A 23,491-nucleotide genomic window follows, 5' to 3' on the forward strand; every position below is an offset into this window, starting at 1 on the left:
AGCTTATCTCTGAGGATAGATGTGTGCATGGGAGGTTGACAGTGGACAGCTGCTGTATTCATCTTGTATTTTATGCAGTCACTTTTGAAGTAGGTATTGAAGCTCATGTTTAAAGTCCCAAACATCAGAAGAGATGTAGCAATGAAGGTGACAATATATACATCTTTTACCACTTTAAGGGGTAGCATGTAGTCAGAGTTTTCATCGGTACTGCTGACTCCAAAATAAATGCACTGAGGCTTATGTTATTTACATATGCTTGGCTGATAGCTCATGTTTATTACTAACTAGCTCTTACAACTTAAATTAGCCCATTTTCCTTATTTAGACTCTGCCAGGTGGTGGTACCTTTATTAGCATGGGACATTTTTCTCCTGCTTTGTTTGTGTCTGCCTCGTGACTCTTCTCTTTGCCCGTCTTCCTCCCACCATTCTCCTAGTCTGGCTCTCCTGCCTAATTGAATTCACTTCAGCTATTGGCCAGTCAACCCCTTTATTAAATCAATCACAGTGATATAGATTCACACAGTATGAGGAATATTCCATAGCAGTAGTAGGTTACTTTACTCTGGCTCAGTGCTGTGCCATGGTAAAGGGTTAAAGATTTTAAATTCCCATTTCCCATGAAGCCCATGACTGTGTTCATGAGATGCAGTTAAATCCTACTTACCGAAAACTTGCTAATGTGGCAGAGTTCTTTCACCAGGACTTGGTTGTATTCCCTTTAAAAGATGACACTAGCAGCAGGCATTCTAAGCAGTAAGCCTTGACAGTGGAGTCTATCCTTTGTCACCTCAACATCATGTTATCAGTTTACTTTCTTCGTATTATATTTGATTATTATTCCTAAGTTTACACACACAGTTTGAAAATTGCGTGTTTTGAATCAGTAGCTCCCCCGAACAGACTTAGAACAAAGGAAATGAAGTGTCCATAGAGGTATAGAGATCAACAGAAAAATTAGAGGCTTAAATAATTTTGAGCCAACATGTTAGTGAAAGTCCAAGACCTGACATACTAAATATAAAGTGTTCTTTGTTGACCGATAATACCACCTTTCAGAATTTATCCTCTGAGAGAAGAAACATTAAAATAGTTATCTCTCTATCAGAGTTGATATTCTTAATAAGTGTCCTATGATTGAATTTAAGTCATGAATTTAAGATCAATTAGGTAAACAATACTGGGAAAACAAGAGTATGGAATGAATCCACAGAAGGCAGGTACATGCGTGTGCTCACACACTAGAAGAGATTAGATTATCAGTGACTTCTGTAGAAGACTCCAACTCTCACAACACTACCAATTGACTCACAAACTGAATCTTAAAATTGCCTTATAACAGTAGAGAAAATAAAAGTACAAAGGTCAAATCTGTGTATCTTTGTGACCTGGAGTCCCTGTGTCATTTTTATAATGAACAACACTCAACAGGGTCAAGTGGAATGCATGGGCAGCTTGCCTGAGGAGGGAGTCACCCTCCTGGCTGGGAGAGATAAAGGAGGTGTGTTCAGAACTGAGTAGGATGTGTGGTTTAAATGTTTTCATATTCTTGAAGTCCATATTTGACCAAGTTGCATAATAGGAATGAAGAACAAATGTTTGCATATTGGGTTTTTGACTGTGAGAAATTAAAAGTTGGAGACAAGTTGGTAGTTCATGAATGAATTCGTTGTGCATCATGTTTAAAAAGACAAATGGAAATAATGTAACTTTCTAGCAATAGAATAATGTTTACCAACATAAGGTAGCTCAACTGAATAAAATATTATGTGTGTCATCATTATACTGAAACAATACATAGAAAGACATTTTAAAATATGTTTCCAGAATTTTTAATCTTTGTTTTGTTTTCTGACTTGGTGATGCTATTTCTGAGGATTTATACCAATGAGACAATGTGATATGAAGAAGGAAGTTGCATGCAAAGATGTCAGTTTTTATGTTTTCTATAAGAATGAAAAGCAGGAGAAAAGAAATTTTCAATAATGAGGATATACTTAGATGAAATTAAATGTAGAATGATTTGTAACGGAGAAATGTATGACTATATAAAAAGGTACTGGTAAGAGAAAAAAATCTATATTTCTTGGTCAGGACAGAGAAAAAATGAGGAAAATTGGTGGACTCTTCACTGGGTAATATTGAAATATGCGAGGAATATTCATATGTGTTTCTACTTGAAGCATAGTAACCACTGCACACAATCTACTTGCTACTGTCTCTTTCCTGGTCTTCTCTCACGTTCTGTCCTTTTTTGTGGTACTCACATATTCAAAGACATATTCTTAGAAATATAGTCACAGTCTTTCTTGACATTCACTTGTTCTGCACGGGGTATCTTGATCCTCATTACCATTGTCACAGGGTCATTATCTAAACCTAAACTCTTCTCCTATCACCCGTATGCTCATCTCACTGGGCTACAGGGGTTCATGGTTACTCAACACTTAGAATTAAAAGTTGACAACTGATTTTCTGTGTTTTCAATCATAGGAACATTTAGGCAGCAGAATTGTCAACATTTTTCTAATAGATGAGTACCCATTATTTTTATTATGTTTTATTAGTGTGTAAACAACACACTATTTTTCTATAAATTACTGTATGTGAAAATTATCAAGTTGCCAAGCAAGTACTGAAAGGAATGCCTATATTACATCTCTTGAAGTAGCAGATAACATTTGGAGTTATAGCAATGCTAAGGTATTGCCCTTAAAAAATAAGCTTGCTTGTGTGTGTGGATTTATCACCTTTGCTCACTCTAAAGTGGTTGTCTTGGCTTATGGTATGTTGATTGTTCCTGCGAAGATGACATGCCTAATGTGACTTCTTGTGCACAGACCTCACGGTGTTGGCATTTGTTAGCATGTCTATAACTCACATTTTTTACTTCTCAGGGAGGGAGGTCTATCTACTATTCCATATATACCATACTTCCTGACATTTAGTAAGAGTTAAATTGTAAAACCAAAATATAGTAAGCTGAAAAGAACCCCTAACCCTAAATTTTCAGTACTTTAAAGTTTTGTTTCTTTTTTTGGCCATCAGCAGAGTGGGAATGTGTCTGTTCCCACCCTAAGTGACCAGTAGGTTAGCATGGACAAAGACCACCTGTTTTGGTTTCGAAAGTCATCCTTCATTGAGAAAACTGTCACCCTGTCTCACATTGAATAACTTGTATGTAGAGTGGTACAGTCAGAATGTCTTCATTGGTATCTAGAATTAAACTTTTGCATCTAGTCTACAATTGATATTACAAAATATGGGATTTTCTGGAATATTTTCAACTTTAGCATCAATAAGTATTTGCCTTTTATGGTTACCTTATTTTAACAATTTGTTATTAATGAAATTTTACTACTAAAATATCTTGTATCCTTTTCAGGTTGGGAGGTGGCTGGAGATCACATCCAGAGCGGAGCTGGGGGCTCTGACAATGACTACCTCATCTTAACCTTGCACATCCCAGGATTTAAGTAAGGGAAACTGGTCCTTTCTTTAGGAACCTTCACTTCCTCCATAGGAATATGGGAGTAGGAAGACCCTATGGAGTGTGCTTGTATTATCAAGCAAACAATAGTATGTCAGAGAATGATGTATGCTATTTAGGAATCTATATAACTGGCCACCAAGAACCTATAAATGTTAGTCAGGTATGTTCCTTAGATAAAGCAGAATTGTTTTAACAGCATTTCAACAAACCTGTAGTATCCACGATTGTTGATCCTCAATGTAGAGACTTAGTTTAGGTCATTTAGTCACAGGAATGTATATTTTGTTGTTTAATTGTTTTTCTCAACTCTATCTGTAAGTTAGCATGTTATACATTAATTAATGTCTTTGTTTAGTCCCGCATATTGAGATCTCCCAGTGTGAGTCTCTTCCTTCCTTTCGAAGCAGGAAAGTGAAGCATGTCATCATGGCCTAGAGCAAGGGTGTGGACTCACAGACTGAGAAAGGAAGGGTCTGTGTTTCCCCAAGAAGCACAAGATTAGTTAATGGAGGAGCTAGATTTTTAGTTTAATGAGAACACATGATTTAATTTTATTTCAAACTGCATTCAGCATACATTATTGATATTACAATTTTGTTCTGTCATGTAGACCACCAACATCTATGACAGGAGCCACAGGTTCTGAGCTAGGAAGAATAACCTTTGTCTTTGAGACCCTCTGCTCAGCTGACTGTGTTCTGTACTTCATGGTGGTAAGTGAATAAGGCAGATTTCAAGGTTTATTATTCTCTTTCAAGTTTGAATTTATTTATTTAAGTTGGGATAAGAACCAATTTCCTTGTCTTTCTTAGAACTTTCAAAAAAATATTTTAAATAGCTTTCAAAAATATTTTTAAATAACTAAGAATTGTACAATAAGGCTTGCCAAGTCTTTATTCCTCATGGTATGGGCTCTCAGTATTTAACCTGTGACCCTGACGTCCCATCCTCCCAAGGGTACCAACATGCCAAGCTTACATGTTACAAATGATTGCAAATATGTAGCTAATATCAGAGTTTGATAACTTCCTTTAGTCTTCATGTAATTGGTTTTCTCATAGGAGTTTTGAGTTATCAAATTAAATCACAAATAATATATCAAATAACACTTTATAATATAAATATATAATATAATTATATTATATTATATAATGTATATAATATAATATAAAGTTATATTATTTATAGGAAGGCTTCTTAGTGGTGGAATGGACCTAGAAACTCCACAGAGTTGTGGCAATAATCTGGCTGCCACCAGTACCTCTGCCATGAAGTTACACTCTCGAAAAGCTAATGAATGGAGAGAAGCCAGCCGGCAGAACCACAGCTTTAATCCTAATCATCATGCCACTTAGCAGATTAAAGACTCGTGTGGTCAGAAATATATATGTATATATATATATATATACATATATATTTCAGAAATATATATATATATATAGTATATATGTATATATATTCAGTAAAGATAGATTCAGATGGGAAATAAAACCTCTAAATGGTTTACAGTGTGTTCAAAATAAAGAACTGCTTAGTTTGTACTTTATTTGTAAATATTTCTCTTCTGTTTTAGGATATAAATAGAAAAAGCACCAATGTGGTGGAATCATGGGGAGGAACCAAAGAAAAGCAAGCGTATACCCACATCATCTTCAAGAACGCAACATTTACATTCACATGGGCATTCCAGAGAACGAACCAAGGTCAAGACGTAAGTTCCAGCCTTGTATGGCTCTTCAGCCCTCCGTTGGGTGTGATCTCTGTAGTGAGGAGGCAGTGAAAGCCTTTCTTTTTTGTTTAAACAGAAAGAGGGGAAATTATGGAGGAGTGTCTATGTGTTACTTTTATTGGTTAATAAAGAAACTACCTTGGTCCTTTAATGAGACATAAAATTAGGTAGGCTGAGTAGACAGAACAGAATTCTGGGAGAGAGAAGGCAGATGCTTCAGGCAGTCGCCATAGGCAGTTGCCATGTTTCTCCTCTCCAAGACAGATGCAGGTTAAGATCTCTCCTGGTAAGCGACCACCTCGTGGTGCTATATAGATTACTAAATATGGGTTAAAGCAAGATGTGAGAAGTTAGCCAATAAGGGGCTGAAACTAATGGGCCAGGCAGTGTTTAAAAGAATACAGTTTCCGTGTAATTATTTCTGGGGCAAAGCTCGCTGTGCGGGAGCCGGGTGGCGGGACGCAGCCCGCTGCTCCTCTCTACAGATCTCCATTAGGAGCATATGGAGACGCTAAGGGCTGTAAATGGAGACATCATCTGTTTCATACATGGCATTATAAGCTAAGAAAGCTCATGTGTAGTCTACATAGGTCAGTATGAGTTCCACTGAGATCATCGCAAGCTGGGTGTAGGTGAGCTGCTTTCTCTATGCAGATGCATTCTGACCTGCATACAGGAGACTATAAATCCTTCAAAAAGTATGACACCAGCCCTTTGTAAGTGCATTCTGAGTGGTAAACTTGCACCATGAGCCTCATACAGGGCATTATGATCTCTGTGTAAGGACATAGGACGTCAAAGAATGAAAACATGTATCCATGTGTAGAGCATTGCTACCTGTGTATAGGATACCATGGGTTCTACACACAGAATGGAGAACTTTCAAGGTGCTCTACGGGATGCACACAGTATTATGCTCACATTACAGAACAATATGATCCCATAATTTTTATTCCTTTTGAAACACAAAGATGATGCCCAGTTGTGATACACACACACACACACACACACACACACACACACACACAAAGCTATCATTCAAATTGGAGAGAGCACTTCTTTGAGTCAGTCATCTTGTTGTGAATTGGTATAAGATGAAAATTTTTAATTTTTTGAGAGTAAAAATGCACGAAATGGGTGGAATGACAACAAATCTATGATTTATTCTGAGCTATGAGCAAACACAGTTGTTAACGCTTAAGAGAAAATTCAATATTGTTTTTACTTGGAACTTTTTTAAAAAAAATCTTTTTGAGACCAAGAAAGTTCATAACTTTATTCTTCTTTATCCAACTAGCTAAGATTTTCTTAAGTCTCATTAACTAGTGTGAGTTTATGTTTTTCATTATGGTGATATGTGCTTTTAGAGAGAATGTATTTGTATACAGAATGGTAGAACAGAGACAACTATTGCCTTTTTTTGATTTTCATTGCTAGTATAGATCTAATCCTCTCTCTGAGCATTCCACTGCATATTTCAATACTAGCTGGCTTGTTAGTCATTCATTTATTTATTTTTGGAGTATCAGTGTGTGTGTGTGTATCAGTGTGTAATATATATTATATATATAATATATATATGTGTGTGTGTTTGTGTGTCTTTGTGAGAGAGACAGAGACAGAGAAAGAGAGAGACAGAGAGAGACAGAGACAGAGATAGAGAGAGACAGAGAGAGACAGAGACAGAGAGAGAGAATGTGTGTTCTATCCTTGCCTGTGGTTTTTGTTTGTTTGTTTGTTTTGTCTGAATGTAGATCAGAAGTCAACACTGGAAGCCATCCAATTGTTCTCAGCATTTTTTTTTTTTGAGACAGGGGCTCTCACAGAACCTAGAGCCAGATATTTTGGCTGGACTAGCAGGCCCAGAATATCTATCTCTGCCCCACCTCAATCCCCCAGCACTGGGGTTAGATGCCTTTGGTGCCATGCCTCCTTTTTGTGTGAACACTGGGTCCTCCTGCTTGTGCAGCAAGCACTTTGCCACTGGGTCACCTCCCTAGTCTGGGGTCTATTATTTGTTGTGTATCTGACACACACAGCTATGACTTTATCAAAATGAAAACAGGGTGAGTCTTTGCTCAGCGACTCTTCACTGCTGTGGTGGCATGTGAGTGAGTTTTCTTGGTTCAGAAGCAAAACATTAAGCAGTCAGGTGTGATGTTGTAGGTTATGGTGACAAAAACCAGACCTTAAATAATCCTGTACCATTAGAGGAAAAACGCAGCAGGATTCAGGCTCTTTTAATTCCACTTTATTAAAGACTAGAACGCATTGCTTAGGGGAAGGGCTGGAGAGGGAAAGGAAGGCTCAAGGAAGCGATATGAGCCCCATTGGTATCACAGTAGTTGAGTGAGGAAAAGAGGTCCTTACCTTCCAGGATGTCTCACCCTGCCGGACTTAGGGCACCCACCACATCACTGAGAGTTATGGATGTGTGGGCTAAGGTGAGCTATTAAGCTGCTGTGGTACTCTTCTGTAACCGTGCTAGCAATGACATATGTGATGTCAATCACAGCAACGTATCTGGGATTCTGTGGTTGTACAAAGCGGCTCCTGATCTCAAGATTTAAGGTCTTTTTACTTAGAAGGACAAAACAGGAGCAATGGCATATCAGTTTGGAACATTTTGGTTATTTTGGTAATGCCAACGTAAACGTAGCTTTGTTGTATAGTTGCAGTCCAAGGCAGATGTCATTCTTTCTGCTCTCTTTCTAGAACAGACGTTTCATCAATGATGTGGTGAAGATTTATTCTATCACAGCCACCAATGCAGTCGATGGGGTGGCCTCGTCATGCCGTGCCTGTGCCCTGGGTTCCGAGCAGTCCGGCTCATCGTGCGTGCCCTGCCCCCCAGGCCACTACATCGAGAAGGAAACCAACCAGTGCAAGGAGTGCTCAGCTGACACCTACTTGTCCATCCATCAGGTCTACGGCAAGGAGGCTTGCATTCCCTGTGGGCCTGGGAGTAAAAGCACTCAGGTGAGTCTGCTTTGCAGGCATTCCCAAAGCCATTCTTGGCAGGAAACCTAAAGTCTGTACCAGGCTTTTTCTTTGGGCCACCAACCAGCTCCCAAATCACAACCCAGATACTTGTTGATAGATTTGAATGCCTTAGCTTAGCTTTTATTTTATTCTGTTTCTCTTTATCTTTGCCTTGGGAACTTTTTACCCTTCATCCTTTCTGTATATCTTACGTGCCTTCTGTCTCCGTGGCTGGCTGGTGACTGCATGTCTTCTGCCCCTGGCATGTCCCTCTTTTTCTCCCTTCTTCTCCAACTTGGATTTCTCCTAATTACTCTCTCTGTCTGCCAGCCCTGCCCATCCCTTTTCTGCCTAGCTATTGGCCATTTGGCTTTTTATTAGTTCAATCAGGTGCTTTAGACAGGGCAAGGTAAAACATATGCAGCACATATTTACATACTTAAACACACATCTGTACATTGTTGAACAAGTCCAGCCTAAACAAATGTAGCACACCTTTTACAGTCGAAGTAATGTTCTGCAGCTCATCTTTGCCTAGTCAAAATAGAATTCCATAACCAACTTCCTGTGTGTGTGGTTCTCTGACGGTAAGGTGGGCAGTATGTGGAATTGCTGTTGACCTTGGAGAAGAGCCTTTTGATTTTCTTCCCTATTTTCTCTTAAATTAGGTGAGCACTGAATACATGCTTGTTTTTCGTCTTTAAGGATCACTCCACTTGCTACAGTGACTGCTTTTTCTACTATGAGAAGGAAAATCGGAGCTTGCACTATGACTTTCGCAACCTCAGCGGTGTGGGTTCACTAATGAATGGCCCCAGCTTTACCTCCAAGGGAACGAAATACTTCCATTTCTTCAATATCAGTCTGTGTGGGCATGAGGTGAGTTCTGGGTGTTCAGGTCTGTAGTCCAGTTTTAAGATACTGTTCTGAGTAAAGTGACCAATCAAATCTCCACGACCATCAACAACTAATGCCAGGTATAGAGATTAGTCCTGTTATTTCCTATCATATTGACAGCCTTCTCTACCGGGGCAGTCTCGTGTGGTTCTTAGAGACTGAGCCAATCAGCGGAACTCCAAGCCTTATAGGTGTAGCTTAAATACATTGAGTCCCTTTCTCTCCGCTCTTCCTGAAAGTAGGAAGGGGAAAAAGTGGTTAAGTGTGTTGATCTCATTTTTTAAAAAAATGTAGGTAGGGTATTATGTTTTTGAAAGCTTATTGTATTAGGATTCCCCAGAGACAGAGAAATAACACACACACACACACACATACACACACACACACACACAGAGAGAGAGAGAGAGAGAGAGAGAGAGAGAGAGAGAGAGAGAGAGAGAGAGAGAGAGAGAGAGAGAGAGAGAGAGAGAAGGTTGTGTAGAATTGGTGCATATGATTATGGGGGCTGAAAAGTCCTATGATAGGGCCATCTGGAAATGAGACCCCTTGCTGGGATACTACTCGTATACTAGTAAGGCTAAAAGGCCAGGTCTAAAAGCTTCCGAATAAGAGACAGCTGAAAACTGAGAACCGTGGCTCTGAGTCCTGGGTCCCAAGGCCAGAGAAGCTGAAGTTCTGATTCCCTGGCAGCAGGATGAGAGTCTAGCAGCTCGGGAAGAAGGAATTCTTGCCTCGGCCTTTCTGTTTTATCTGGGTCCGGTCAGCTGGATGGCATCTGCTCACATTCAAGGCAGATCTTCCCCTCCTCAGGCCACCAGTTCACATACCAGTCTCCTGTGAAACATAACACTGCCCCAAATTTGTGTTTTGCTAATTCTCAGCATTTTTTTTTTTTTTTGGTTTTTCGAGACAGGGTTTCTCTGTAGCTTTGGAGCCTGTCCTGGAACTAGCTCTTGTAGACCAGGCTGGCCTCGAACTCACAGAGATCCGCCTGCCTCTGCCTCCCGAGTGCTGGGATTAAAGGCGTGCGCCACCACCGCCCGGCTATTCTCAGCATTTCTTATTCTGACTGTGTGGACATATAACATAAACTCTGGTTATGTTTTTAAAAAGGGGGAAACACTACTAAGAGAATTTTTGTCTTAATTCCAAAGGAGATATACAGGGTCAAATGTTCACTGAAAAAGTAGCCTCTCCTGATGAATACAAGATTTATTTGGTGGGATGGAAGAGGCAAAACTTTGTTACTGTCAAGGGGATTTATGTCGGGGTAGATGCTGTATTTTCACTGCTATGAGAGACTGTAGTGTGGGGGAGGGACAATGCACAGCACATATACCATTAACAAAGGCAAATATGGAATATGTAAAACAACATTTCTCTCATTTCTTTTTTACATTGACTACTGTATATACAGTCATAATCATTATGAGATGCTGTGACAAACTTGTTCGAAATGAAATGAAAAAGATCTGGTTACCATAGAAGTTTTAAGATATATATATATCTTAAGATATATATATTACACAGACACACAGACACAGACACACACATATATATTTAGTGTGTGCTGACTAGCTTTTTGTCAACTTTACAAAAGCTTGAGTCATTTGAGAACAGGGACCTCAACTGAAAAAAAATGCCTTCATAAGACTGGCCTATTGGCAAGTCCATCACGCATTTTCTCGACTCATGATTGGTTGAGGAGGGCTTAGCCCAGAGTGGATAGTGGTCATTGTATAAGGAAACAGACTACACAAACCATGGTGAGCAAACCAGTAAGCAGCTCTCTTCTATGGCCTCTGCTTCAGCTCCTGCCTTCTAGGTAACTGATCTACTTAATTCCTGCCCTGACTTCACTGGATGATGGACAACAAGCTTTAAAATGAAATAAACTCCTCCCCTTTGCTCTTAAGTATGGTGTTTTGCCACAGGAATAGGACCTTAAGACAATGCACTTGTCATGACCCGACTTTATAGGTGGTAATTCAGCACTCAATAGGTTGATTGGGCACTCATTCACTTAATAAAGGAATGCATACTAAATATCTTTGTATGAAGCAGTGAATGAGATTGATTTCATTATCTGTTGTATTTCTCAATCCTATTTTTGTACTACTTCTTCTACCTTTTTAAAAATATCTTCTCTCGTTCTCATTTTGTTTTCTTTTGAGTGAGTTTGCTATGTAGCCCAGGCTGGCCTAGAACTCACTATATAGTCCAGGCTAGCCTCAAACTCATGAAAATGAGCCAGACCCAGCTTTGTGGTTGTTGTTATTCTCCCTTGTTTTCTTTTAGGCTCTGCCATTTTCTCCCCTTTCCCTGACTTCTTTCTCTCAGCTATTTTCTACTATTTTCTAGGTTACAACAATTTAGTAAAAATATATTTTTCCTGTTTGATGATGAGAAAGCCTCGTGGAGAGAGAAAATTTATATGTTAGAATGTTGGAGGGAGGCCACTTGTTGGTTCCCAGCTACTTAGTCCCGAAATAATCACACAGAAACCAAATTATTTAAATTACTGCTTGGCTCATTAGCTCTAGCTTCTTATTAGTAACTCTTACATCTTAATTTAACCCATTTCCATTAATCTGTGTATCACCACGAAGTCATGACCTACCAGCAAAGTTTCAGCACATCTGGTCTATCTCTGGTGGTGGCTCCATGGCTTTGCCTCCTTTCTCCCAGCATTCAGTTTAGTTCATCATGCCTATCTCTGTTACCCTATAGCTCTTCTATAGGCCCAAAGCAGTTCCTTAATTTATCAGTGGCAATCACAGCATACAGAGAGAAGTCCCACATCATTAGGATTGCTAGTTACATTAATAAAGAGAACTATTTATGTTTCATGTCTTTGTATATGTACTCTCAGATCAATAAAATAACTTTCCAATTTTCTTTTTATATTTCTTTGTAGAAATTGTGGAGCAAGCTATAGTTCTTTGCAGTGTCCTGAAGTATATTTAAACATTATACAAACGCAGACAGGATATGACTGGAAAGTTAACTTCTCATAGTCTCTCAAATTATTGTGTAAACAAATACACCACCGTGTCCAAGAGTAGGTTATTAAAACACCTACAGTGACCAAGAGTCTATAATTCAGATGCTCTGGGATGCTGTAGCAGTATGGCTTTTAGGCCTTTTCCAACCACACTTCGCCACTCATGAAGGAGCATCTACATCTTCATCAGCAGTTTGCTGCATCCCTGGAATGCCTTGTTGAGCTATGAAGTAAACATTTCATAGATATTTATTTCTTGGAGTTATACAACTATCATCCAAACAAATGATGCGTGTAGTAGGAGGACCAATAGGTCTGGAACAACCTCATCAACTCCTCGACTGAACACTGAAATCACCTTGAGACTGATGCCCGGGCACCACCCGGAGCAAGTAGATAAGGATCTCTGTGTTGAGGAGAAAGCAACTCCTCTGGTGAGATTCACAGGCTAATTGAGGTTCAGGTTGTAGGCTGACGACTACCGGCAAACCTTCCACTTGTGGCTTTGCTTTCCTAGGGGAGAAAGATGGCTCTCTGTACCAACAACATCTCAGACTTCGCAGCGAAGGAAGTGGTGATGGGGTCAGACGATGACACAAATTTAGTTGGGGCATTTGTATGCCAGTCCACTATCATTCCTTCTGAGAGCAAGGGCTTCCGGGCAGCTCTGTCATCCCAGTCTATTATTCTGGCAGACACGTTTCTAGGTAAGTTTCCTTTGGCTTAGTACAAGCGTGCATATGCTTATTTATAGTAATAACAACTTTTCATCATATTGGTGTTTACCACACAAGACTAAAGCCTGCAGACCAAAGCTGTCATCTTGTAAAATGGTTAAAAAAAAAAAAATCCCACGAGAGTGAGGTCTGTTGGTCAATCTCAGAGTATAAGAAGATTCTGTATTTCTCTATGGAATGTTATTTGTTATGTTTTCTGAGATTATTTAGTTTATTCACATTCTCTAGTTCATTCAGATGTTTAGTTCAAGAGGGAACTAATTTTAAAGATCAAATAGGACCGAAGATGAATCACATGCTTGCTGCACAAGGGTGAACACCTTAGTTTGGATCCCTAATGGCTGTGTAAAATCTGGCTGTGTGGTTCATGCCCGAAACCCTAGTGCTGCTACAGAGAGGTAAAGTCCCTAGGACTTGGTGGTCAGCTAGTTTAGTGGTAATGGTTGCTAATGAGATGCAATGAAAGACTCTATAGCAAATACAAGACAGAGAGTGGTAGAAGATGCCTCAAATCAACTTTGACCTTATTATGTCTACACATGAATGTGTGTATCGACACAAATGCATACACTCCTCCCACATATAACAAAAATTAAAATTCTTTATAAATATATAAAAGAGCAAAGAATAGAAAACGCATATCTAAATCTAAGTCACAATACAGTATGTTTCATTGCCTCATCTCATACCAGAAGGATTTCAGCACCGAGGGTGAAAACCTTGAGTTTTATTCCTTATGTCTGAGGTCTTATAGTATAGGAAAGTTTTATGAGGAGTCCAGCTCCCTAGCGATTATTAGGAGTCAAATTCACTCATAACCGCTGGCAGGGGGCTGGAATTTGGGATGCGAGGTCTGATCTGAGAACATTGCTGAGGACTCCAAGTGTACCAACTTCAAGCCTTAGCACCACCAAGGTCAGCTCCCAGGCTCCAGCCCATTCCCAGAGTTTAATTCTACCAAGGTTTTACCTATGTGAGGGTGAAAGCCTGGCTTTCTGATTGAACAAGTTTGGTATTTGTTCCTGGAAAGCATTAGAGCAAAGTCTTCTCCATTATTTTCCTTTTTTTTTTTTTTTTTTTTTTTTTTTTTTTTTTTTTTTTTTTGGTGGGTGGATGGTTTCACTGTACTGCCCAGCCTGTAAAGTTGCCTGACCACAGGCATGAAAGCAACTGGCTTTGTGAGATACACATGTCTGTGTTGAAGGTGAGCAAAATTATATTAGCAGACTAGCCTGTCTTGACTGACAAAACCCAGTGGAAGTTCGTGATATCGGAATAGATTTTGAAACAGTAGAATTAGAAGGGACCTTAGAAACCGTCTGAATCTTTGTGTATATCCTACAGGTTCTAGAAAATCAACAACAAAACACCCAGTGTGGTGAAATGCGGTAGATTACATGGCTGAGGATTAGAATCTTTTTTTTTTTTTCCTCTGGAGATGTTGGAAAGTTCCTTTTGCTTACCGGGAATGCTTTAATTTAATATATCTGGGACGGTTGTCAAAGTCAGGCTATTTTATGCTCAGACGCACAGATCTAAGTAAACCTAGATCCTCCGGTTGCTTCATTGTTTGTCAATATTGTCTAGGAGTCACCGTTGAAGCTGCCTTGCAAAATGTTAATATCAAGGAAGACATGTTCCCAGTGCCATCGAGTCACATTCCAGATGTGCATTTCTTTTATAAGTAAGTGGAGATATTTTTTTTTTCATGTGACTATTTTTTTAATGAAGATCTCGTACAAGTGAACCTATAGACTTTAGTTGTTATTCCAGGTTATAATTTCCTAGTGGCAAGAAAGAAAATACAGTGTTGCTTCAGAGTGTCTAATATGGCAGGTTGTGTTTAAAATGTGGATGTTAAATGGTTTGGTAAAGGGTGAGAAACACAGACTATTTTGAGAGTCACACACACACACACACACACACACACACACACACACACATGCACGCACACTTTGAAGTTTAGCCATCAGGAGATTGTGGCTCATGGCCTAGGCAGCAATTATTTCTTATCCACTTATCTAAACACTAGCCTGATGTTTTGATATGACTAACCCCTGTTTTCCTCAAAAAAAATTTTTTAATTGTGATTAGACTTATAGGAATCGTAACAAATTCTTTGATGATAGGCCATCATGTTACCTGGGAAAATTGTCTACTTCATGAAGTCAGTGAAAGCCAATACACCGAGTTTGTATTAAGTTACAAATTAGTAACCGTTAATACATTTTTCCCTTTCTGTTTGTTAATGGAGCATGAGAGCCATTTTTGTACATGATGCTTTTGTTCTTGTCGTCTGTATTATATTTGATCTTTAATCAGTGCCTGCTTTATGCTAGGTCTTCCACAGCCACCACCTCTTGTATCAATGGCCGATCGACCGCTGTGAAAATGAGGTGTAATCCCATGAGACCCGGCGCAGGTGTGATTTCAGTCCCCAGGTATTCACTTTTCCTATGTGCTTATTCAATGTGGAGTTTCTTTTTAGAAGCAAAGCTGTCTGGGATATTACTATTAAAACATATTCTTTATGGAAATAAAGCAGAAAGAGATCAAAGGAACCAGTACATTTGTTGTTGGGATATGTCAGGACATGATTTAAATAAATAGGTTCTTGTCAATACCTCTGCCTTCCATCCTCTTTAATGACATCCGCTTGTCCCTTTCACCTTCAAAACAATTTAGGCAATAAACAACTGCTTATATTGTTTGTATTCCTGTATTTATTCTCACTGTTCATCGGTTTTCTTTAATGGGTGAGGACGGGCCCTGGTTCCTAGAACTAGATCACCAATTAACTGCCTGGGCTCAGTAATCTAACCACTCTCTGGGTCCTGATTCTCTGTGAGGGAATGGGGTCTTGAAGACGATATTTAGATCCATTTTCAATCTCAGGTTTCTGAGTAATTGTAGCAGAATCATCAAGGTAAATCTAACCTGTAGAACATAACGCAGAATATTCAACTGATTGCCATTGTGGTACCGGCTCTCTGTGGTCTGTATTTGATATATCCTGTCCATTTGTGTGTGTGTGTGTGTGTGTGTGTGTGTGTGTGTGTGTGTATGGAAGTACTAGAACATAACTTCTAGTTTTCAAAAATGATTAATTTGAATATAGCCTTTCCCTACAAGGACTACTTAGGTGTCTCAGTATTTTCAATATATCGTTCAGCATGTTCAATATTGTTAGAGTTAAAGAATTTTCGATAGTAGCTTGCTTAGTGTCTCTCTATTCAACTCAAATCCATATACTTTAAAAAGAAAGTGAGTTAATCTTTTGTAACTTTACTTGAGAGATTTTTATTTTCTATTTATTTCATTATGTATACAATATCCTGTCTGTGTGTAAGCCTGCAGGCCAGAAGAGGGCACCAGACCCCATTACAGATGGTTGTGAGCCACCATGTGGTTGCTGGGAATTGAACTCAGGACCTTTGGAAGAGCAGGCAATGCTCTTAACCTCTGAGCCATCTCTCCAGCCCCCTACTTGAGAGATTTTAAAGCCCTCCCGTTTCTCTCACACACAGACCAGAGAACATTGTTCTATACCTTAAACTACTTTGTGTTCTAGCAAGAGGACCATCAGTAAGCCAGTGATTCTGGCTTATTTTGGGAAATCCAGGCACGCTGCAGCTTCTCACCAGATGCAGCGCTTGTTTGCGTAGCTCTACCAATGAGTTACTGTTTTCACCTGTTTAAGGTGGGAGAAGACTGTGTTGAGAAAACAGGAATAGGCAGTGGATACAGGAATGGGAAGAGATGGATGCTCTTGGACTTCAGGGCCTCCCACTGCCACCTCTAAGCTGGGGTCACTGTAGCTAGAAACTTTATGGAAAGATTCTAGAAACAGAAGCAAGATGTTTCTTCGCTCTGGTGTTCTGCTGGGCAGTTTTGAGTTCTGGTGCTCTGTATATGGACTGTTGCCGTCCTGGGGTCCCTTTCCAGATTTTGCGGCTAAGCTCTCTGGGGTTTGGTCTGCAGAGTCCATTTGGGTGGCTTCAAAGTTTCCTCTAGGTCTGACTCAAGCAGATGGTATCCTAAAGGCCACGCATGGCCCGCAGATAATAAATCATCTTCTGACTCTGCCGGGATACATTTCGATTCGCCTTACCATAAATAAAACATAGCCTCATGGGGTTAAAGGATAGCACCTCAGGAGGACGGGAAGCTTCTCTTTACCTCCGGCAAGCTTTCCCTCTCAGGGAATTTGATTTCGTGGTTTCCCAGAATCGCCTGCAGCAGAAATCTTAGAATATCTATTGTTAAAATTGATTTCAGAATCTCTGGTGTTGAGCACTGGCGTAGTTCTGAAAATAGAAGCCAACTGCAAAGCCTATTAAATTTGGAGGACTATTTATTTCTGTTGCCGTCCGCGGTGTAGGTTTTCCTTTCTCTGTTTTCCAGAGATAGCTTCTCCATTTCTATTGTTTGCATCTCGGCCTTCTGAAAAGCTGATTTAAAACGTAGCGTTTATGGCTGAGTCCTTCGCACAGATGATCTTGATAAAAATTCATTTGTGCTTGCGATGCACCCCAAGGCGGGCAGGCAGAGGCTCTAGGGAGCTACGGAGTCCCAGATAAATGTGCTGACCTTCAGTTTCCTCTTGAATGAATTTCCCAGCAGGGCACCAGGGGGCGCCCAAGGACCAGAACAGGCAAAACAGCAGCTTGGCCACAATTTAAAGTTTATTTTATTTTATTTGGGTACGGGGCTGAATAAAGATTTTTCGACCAACATGAAAATAATAGACAGTTTCTCAGACTACTTTTGAAGAAGACTTATTTTGCATCTTTTTGGAAGCTTTCAAATCCGCAAGGAAAAGAAGCTAACCAGATACCTACTAGTCTTGAACTGCCTCTTGCTGATCAGGAGATCTCATAGTGAGACCTTGACAGTAGTGTCACGTCAGGAATTACTCTTTTCCAGCCAGGCAAAAGCGACTTCAGCATTAGTAACGTCCTTGAATCTTGGTGGTCAGGAATACTTCCTAAAGACCCTCAACTCCTGTGAGGTGAACTGTCTGCACAGGGAGAATCAGGGAATGTGCATTCTGCTGAGTGTGAACTCCAGAGGAAGCATGCCACCCGGACTTCATCTGCAGTTAGAAACTTCAGCCTGTCTGCTTGATCTGGCAAATTAACGTATGTGGCTCCCAATGGTAGACAGTGTAGTGCCCGTGGCAGATAAAATATGACAGCCTCAGATGACTTCTGAGAGTTTTTTTTTTCTAATAAAGTTTGCTGCTTGGACACAGACTAAAATACTTATACAAAGGACTGCTAATAGCTCAAATAATTCTACATAGATGAAGCCACTCCCTGGCTTCTTAGACCTCAAGTCAAGCCTTTTGTTAGGGATAATGCATACCTAAGCACTGCACCGGAGAACTGCCCTTTTGACATAGTAAAAAGATTACACACATGCCTTCTTAGAAAGCAGGCTCAGAGAGCAGTCTGTTGTGTGTATCTGGGAGGCCTTTGAGTTAACACATTCACTTCACCAGGTAGGAAACGGTGAGCCGGAGGCTGTGGAACTGCTGTGTACAACACTGAGATGGAGCAACCTCCTAAGGACTCTTGTTCTTTCATGACAAAACACCTTTTCAAAATGTCACCCTCCTCCAGTCTCTCATAATGATTGTTAAGAAGCATAGTAAACAAAGAGGCAAATAGCAGATTTATCTGGGCAAACTCAGCAGATGGCCAGGTTACTACTGCTATACTCTTTTATCTGAACTGCCTTCTCTCATCATTAATACTCGTCTGAAAGCATCGCCACCCCCTCTTTCTTTCCTCCCAGTTTAGGAACACACTCAGCTGCTTGAGCTGTTTATCAGTCAGTCTAAAATCGTTTTGTGAAATCCTCTTGCGGAATCCAAATTCATTTCATTATCAGCATGGCCGCGGAAGATATTGCATCTCACCAAAGGAATGTGCCCAGTTCTGTCCCGATAGTGATCGAGAGTTGCAGGCTCCGGGGATTTATTTAGTCTTTGTATCAAAGTCATCAGGTTTATTGGACTTTAATGCAGCATTTGGTTGAGACATCAAGGAAGGCCTATTAATGTCAAAAAATCTATCCATTTGAAATTAAGAGTCAGAGCTAGAGTAAATGAGTTCCTTATCTCTTCCCTCTGAATCTTTACAAGATAATAGATACTAAATTTGAAAAGTAAGATAATGTAGAAGATTAAGGTCAAATATGTTCCAAGAACAGAAATGTACTGATGCACATAAAAGCTTATGAACATTTGAAAATACTCAAAAAACCCTGTGATCAGAAAATGGAAACCCTTTAGTGCAGACTTGCCAGAATTGGGCAATTCGAGTACTAATAAGCCATCTTTAGGAGATGGAGATAATCATGTCACAAAACATTCATGCATTTTAGAACAGTTTTGGAACAGGGATGATAAAACTAATTTTTTTCCCGCTAAGGAAAGCAATCTACAGAGAAAAGAAAATAGGGAGTGACTTAATTATTGTGTCCCTGATCTTGAGCAGATACTAGCTTACGGTAATTAATCCAGGATGAATTCCTCAGAAAGGGGAGTACTTAAAGGCAGGCTTTTGTATCCCTGAATCTAAGAGTCCCAGGTGAAAAATACTTTGCTCAAATTCAGTTGACTTGGTCTAAGAGTTTGTGTTCCCCAAATTCACATGTTAAATGCCAGCCTGAGGCTATTGGAAAGCAGTGGCTTTGAGAGGTGGTTAGGTTGCCCAAGTTCCCAGAGCGTGAATGGAATTGGTGTTCTTATAAGTGTACCCCAAAGAGCTAGCTCGCTCCTTATGCCCTGTGGAGACACACTATAAGGTAGTACCATCTGTGGAACAGAGGGCAAGCCTATACTCAGATGTACGGTACGCTTAGCCTCCCCAGCCTATACAAATCTAAAACATAAATTTATTGTTTTGCAAGCTAGTGTATTTGCTGTAACCGACCAAATAGTGTAAGACCGGGTGGCACAGCTTCAACTTTGAAAAACTACAAAAAATGAGGCAGGAGAAGGAGGAAGTTGCCATTGTTCAGTTTGGATTATAGCTTGCATTATTGTCAGACATTTCTCAAGTTTAATTTTCTCCATTGTTTTGTTTCTGTTTCTTTACAAAGTTTAGCAGACTCACTCTCCTCTCCCTGCCCTCTTCCCTGCCCTCTTCCCTGCCCCAGGGTAAACAGTTGGGTCATCCCCTCTCTCACCCTTCTTAGGAAGAGAAATCAGAAGATAACTTGAGGAGGAGAGATTTGAGATGGACAATTTTTGCTAAATGATCAGAAAATATAATTACTTTAAAATTTAAAATCATGGTTATAGTGGAATACCTTTCTAACTGGGCATTCTAAGTTTTAAAAACTGCTTTTCCTGACCTAGAAGAGAGCAGGTAGGGATGATAATAGGTCTGGTCTTTATCAACTGTATTTATTTTTATTTTAAGCCTCCATTTATTAGTCTGCACTTCTCATTTCTTTGTTTTACAGATAAGTAAATCAAGGCCGCTAATTACTAAGGTTATTTTTCCTAAAAAGAAATTCACTATTATTGTTACTCCTGGCATAAACAAACAAACAAAACAACAACAACAACAGCAAAAAAACCCCAAAGACCTCTATCAGTGCATCACGTAAAGATTGCTCACCTGCTGTCTAGACTGGACCTGTCTCATCACAGAGGCTTTAGAAAGACCAGCTTGTTAAAAATGAAGTCAGATGTTGGATGTGTAGACTTTATGCTCAAATTTTAGTATGTCTTGGAACTTATTTAGTTAATCAAGAATACGAAAAACTTGCTGGCATCTAGAAAAATACAGTTTTGAATTACATATAGTTAAAGCCTTTTCAGTGTAATGGAGACCTTTGTGTCTCTTTGTGAGCTTGACTCAGGGAACTAGGGTGCCACATGAGCAGCGGTTACCAGTGTTACCCTGATCCAGCAGCTTCTTGGTTCCTTGTCTCACACCCAAGAAGAAGATGGGCCCAGGGACAAGGATTGGACAGACTGAAAATGGATTAATAAAGGGAATGTGAGTAAAGCTCGCAAGAGTTGGAGGGTCTCTAAGGAAGAAATACTGCCCAGTGAGCTTTTATGGTTCTTACAGCCAAAACTGTATACACGTGATCTTTACTGGGATTGGTTAGAGGCACCCACAAGCCTTATATGTGCTTTCTTTGCCCCACTGTCCCCGTTTATGGGGAGGAGTCTTTTATGCCAAGTGAGTAGTTCATTTCTTTCTTTCTTTCTTATTTATTTATTTATTTTTTATTAAAAATTTCCACCTCCTCCTCTCCGCCCATTTCCCTCCCCCCTCCCCCTCCCTTTCCAGTCCAAAGAGCAGTCAGGGTTCCCTGCCCTGTGGGAAGTCCAAGGTCCTCATGTGATCAAGCCGGGCTCTCTGAACATGAGTACCTCATACCTACCACAGACTCTGTCTTTGCTGCCTGCTTGAAGGTGATTAAAATATCATTTACAGGTAAAGGGGGGTGGGGGCTGAGGAAGAAGGAAGAGCAAGGACAAACAGTGTTCCTTTACATACCTATCCGTCTCAAGGAAAACAACTCTCCCATGACCACAAACAGGCGAGAAGTCTGGAAAGGATAGGAAGATTACAGCTGACACCAGACTGGGAAATAGTAGATGAAGCACAGAAATATTGATTGTTAGGTTTGTAAAGGAAACAACAGACTCTAGTTGGAGTTCTGGGAAAAAACAGTAAAGAAAGCAGAGAAGCCTTCTCCCACCCCTACTCTGGGTCTATAAACAAAAGGAAAATCTCATGAACAAGGAGCAAAACTGAAAGCTGGGTAACAGGGCCATATGCTGCATGAAGCCAGCAATGAGAAGCCACTTAGTGGCACTGACGGCCGCACTGCATTGTTATGCTGGAACAAGGTAAGAAGGATCCAAAAAGAAATCTGCTCCGCCAGAAAGAGGAGGAAACGCTACAGCTCCATACTCTAAAACCACGCCCCCTCATCCACACTAAGTGCAGGTTCCCCAGAGAACCACAGAACTACACATACAGCCTAGGGGAGCCGACCTGAGCTGAAACTCAGTAGAACATATATACTCAAATTGATTGTAGCAGAAAGGCAGCCCAAGCCTTTGGTTAAGACAAGACTATGCAGCTGTCAAATTAAATACAAGCGTATCAGAGCCTTAGGCGTTGAAACGCATCTGCGGAAAGCGAGGCCATACAGAGCACACAGGCGGGAGATAGACATGACGCATGGGTGGGACTTTACTCTGAAGGAAAGTCTGTCTTTGATGAAAAGGGGGAATTCAGTTATAGGTTGAACTTTACTGGGATGCTGGAGATAGTCATATCTTTAGGGCTTGTCAGTTAGTTAGTCTGTCTAGCCTACATGGAGGGTTCCAAGCCATGGGGCTGCCATATCGTAAGGTAAACTGGGTAGTACCTTAGAAACAATGCTTGAGGATGTCCTCTGTCTCTTGAATGCGTGCACACACACGAGCACACACGTGAACCCACGTGACATGAAGAGTTAATAGGATGAACAAACGATTCATAGAAGATGAAACGCAAATGGCCAATACATATATGAAATAACGTTCAACACCTTTAGCCATGAGGGGGTTGTAGGTTAAAACTTTATTGGAATTATATCTCACCCCAGTTTTAATAGTTATCACTAAGTAAACAATGAATGCTAGTTAGCAAGGATATATGAAGAAAGGAATCCTTATTCATTTTTCTCTGTGACTATCAATTAGTCCAATGACTATGGAAATCAATGTGGAGGTTTCTCAAAAAACTAAAGATAGAACTATCATGTGGCTCAATTATACCACTTCAGGGAATACACCTTAATGGGTTTCAGTGTACCATATAGATATTTACACATGTACATTTACTGGAGTGTTATATACAATATCCAAGATCAAGACATTATGACACATATACACATTGGAGTTTGATTCAGCCATAAAGCAAAGCAGGAAAGAAAAGAACAGAATTAAGTTGTTTGCAGAAAACGGCTACAATTGGACATCACCATCCAAAGGAAAATAAGTCAGATTAAAACAGAAACCCTCCATGTTTTTTTTTTATTTCTAGATTCTAAACTTTATGTAGATAAAGATTATAGAAATGGATGACAAGAAAGGAGAAGTTATACCACCAGGGGAATGAAAAGAATATTTGGGAGTAAGTGAAAATGGAAGATGAGGGAGTATGGTCAAAGTGCATGATTGTATTGAAATGTCTTTATGGAGCCTATCAATATGTACAGTTAATATACCAATAAAGTTTTACGTTAAAGCCTTTAAAATGGATCATGTGTTTTTGCCCTTATTGTTTTGTGTCTATCTTTTAGCTAATGGGTATTCAGGAGACCCTTGCTCAGCATTAGAATGGTCTGAAGGAAGTTGCAGGGAAAACCTCTAGGTACATGGACCGATTTAAAGGGACTAGAAGTTTAATAGACAAATTAGAGAAGAGTCTCTAGATTTGACATGTTCATAAGAAGTAGCTCTTTGTATCAGAATCATTTCAGATAGATTCTGGTTTAGTCAGGGCATATACAGCAATAACAAATTAATTTAGAGCTAACGCTGTTTATGTGTTCCTTAGTCAAAAGAAACAAGATGATGAAGTGGGCTCACACATCAGAAAGCAGGCATTCATAAAGTTT

General features: G+C 39.9%; 1 protein-coding gene across 1 annotated transcript in view; it reads left to right on the forward strand.

Annotated features, from left to right (window-relative positions):
• The window catches only part of Elapor2 (endosome-lysosome associated apoptosis and autophagy regulator family member 2), a 165,659-nt gene that overhangs the window by 125,192 nt on the left and 16,976 nt on the right, over nucleotides 1–23,491 (forward strand). The window contains exons 11-18 of the mRNA XM_038315483.1: nucleotides 3,388–3,478; nucleotides 4,106–4,208; nucleotides 5,069–5,206; nucleotides 7,940–8,203; nucleotides 8,912–9,085; nucleotides 12,625–12,814; nucleotides 14,432–14,528; nucleotides 15,184–15,285. Coding sequence (XP_038171411.1) covers nucleotides 3,388–3,478; nucleotides 4,106–4,208; nucleotides 5,069–5,206; nucleotides 7,940–8,203; nucleotides 8,912–9,085; nucleotides 12,625–12,814; nucleotides 14,432–14,528; nucleotides 15,184–15,285 — 1,159 coding nt within the window. The remainder of the gene's footprint in view (nucleotides 1–3,387; nucleotides 3,479–4,105; nucleotides 4,209–5,068; nucleotides 5,207–7,939; nucleotides 8,204–8,911; nucleotides 9,086–12,624; nucleotides 12,815–14,431; nucleotides 14,529–15,183; nucleotides 15,286–23,491) is intronic.

This window comes from Arvicola amphibius, chromosome 18, assembly GCF_903992535.2.
Source record: "Arvicola amphibius chromosome 18, mArvAmp1.2, whole genome shotgun sequence".
Taxonomy (NCBI): domain Eukaryota; kingdom Metazoa; phylum Chordata; class Mammalia; order Rodentia; family Cricetidae; genus Arvicola; species Arvicola amphibius.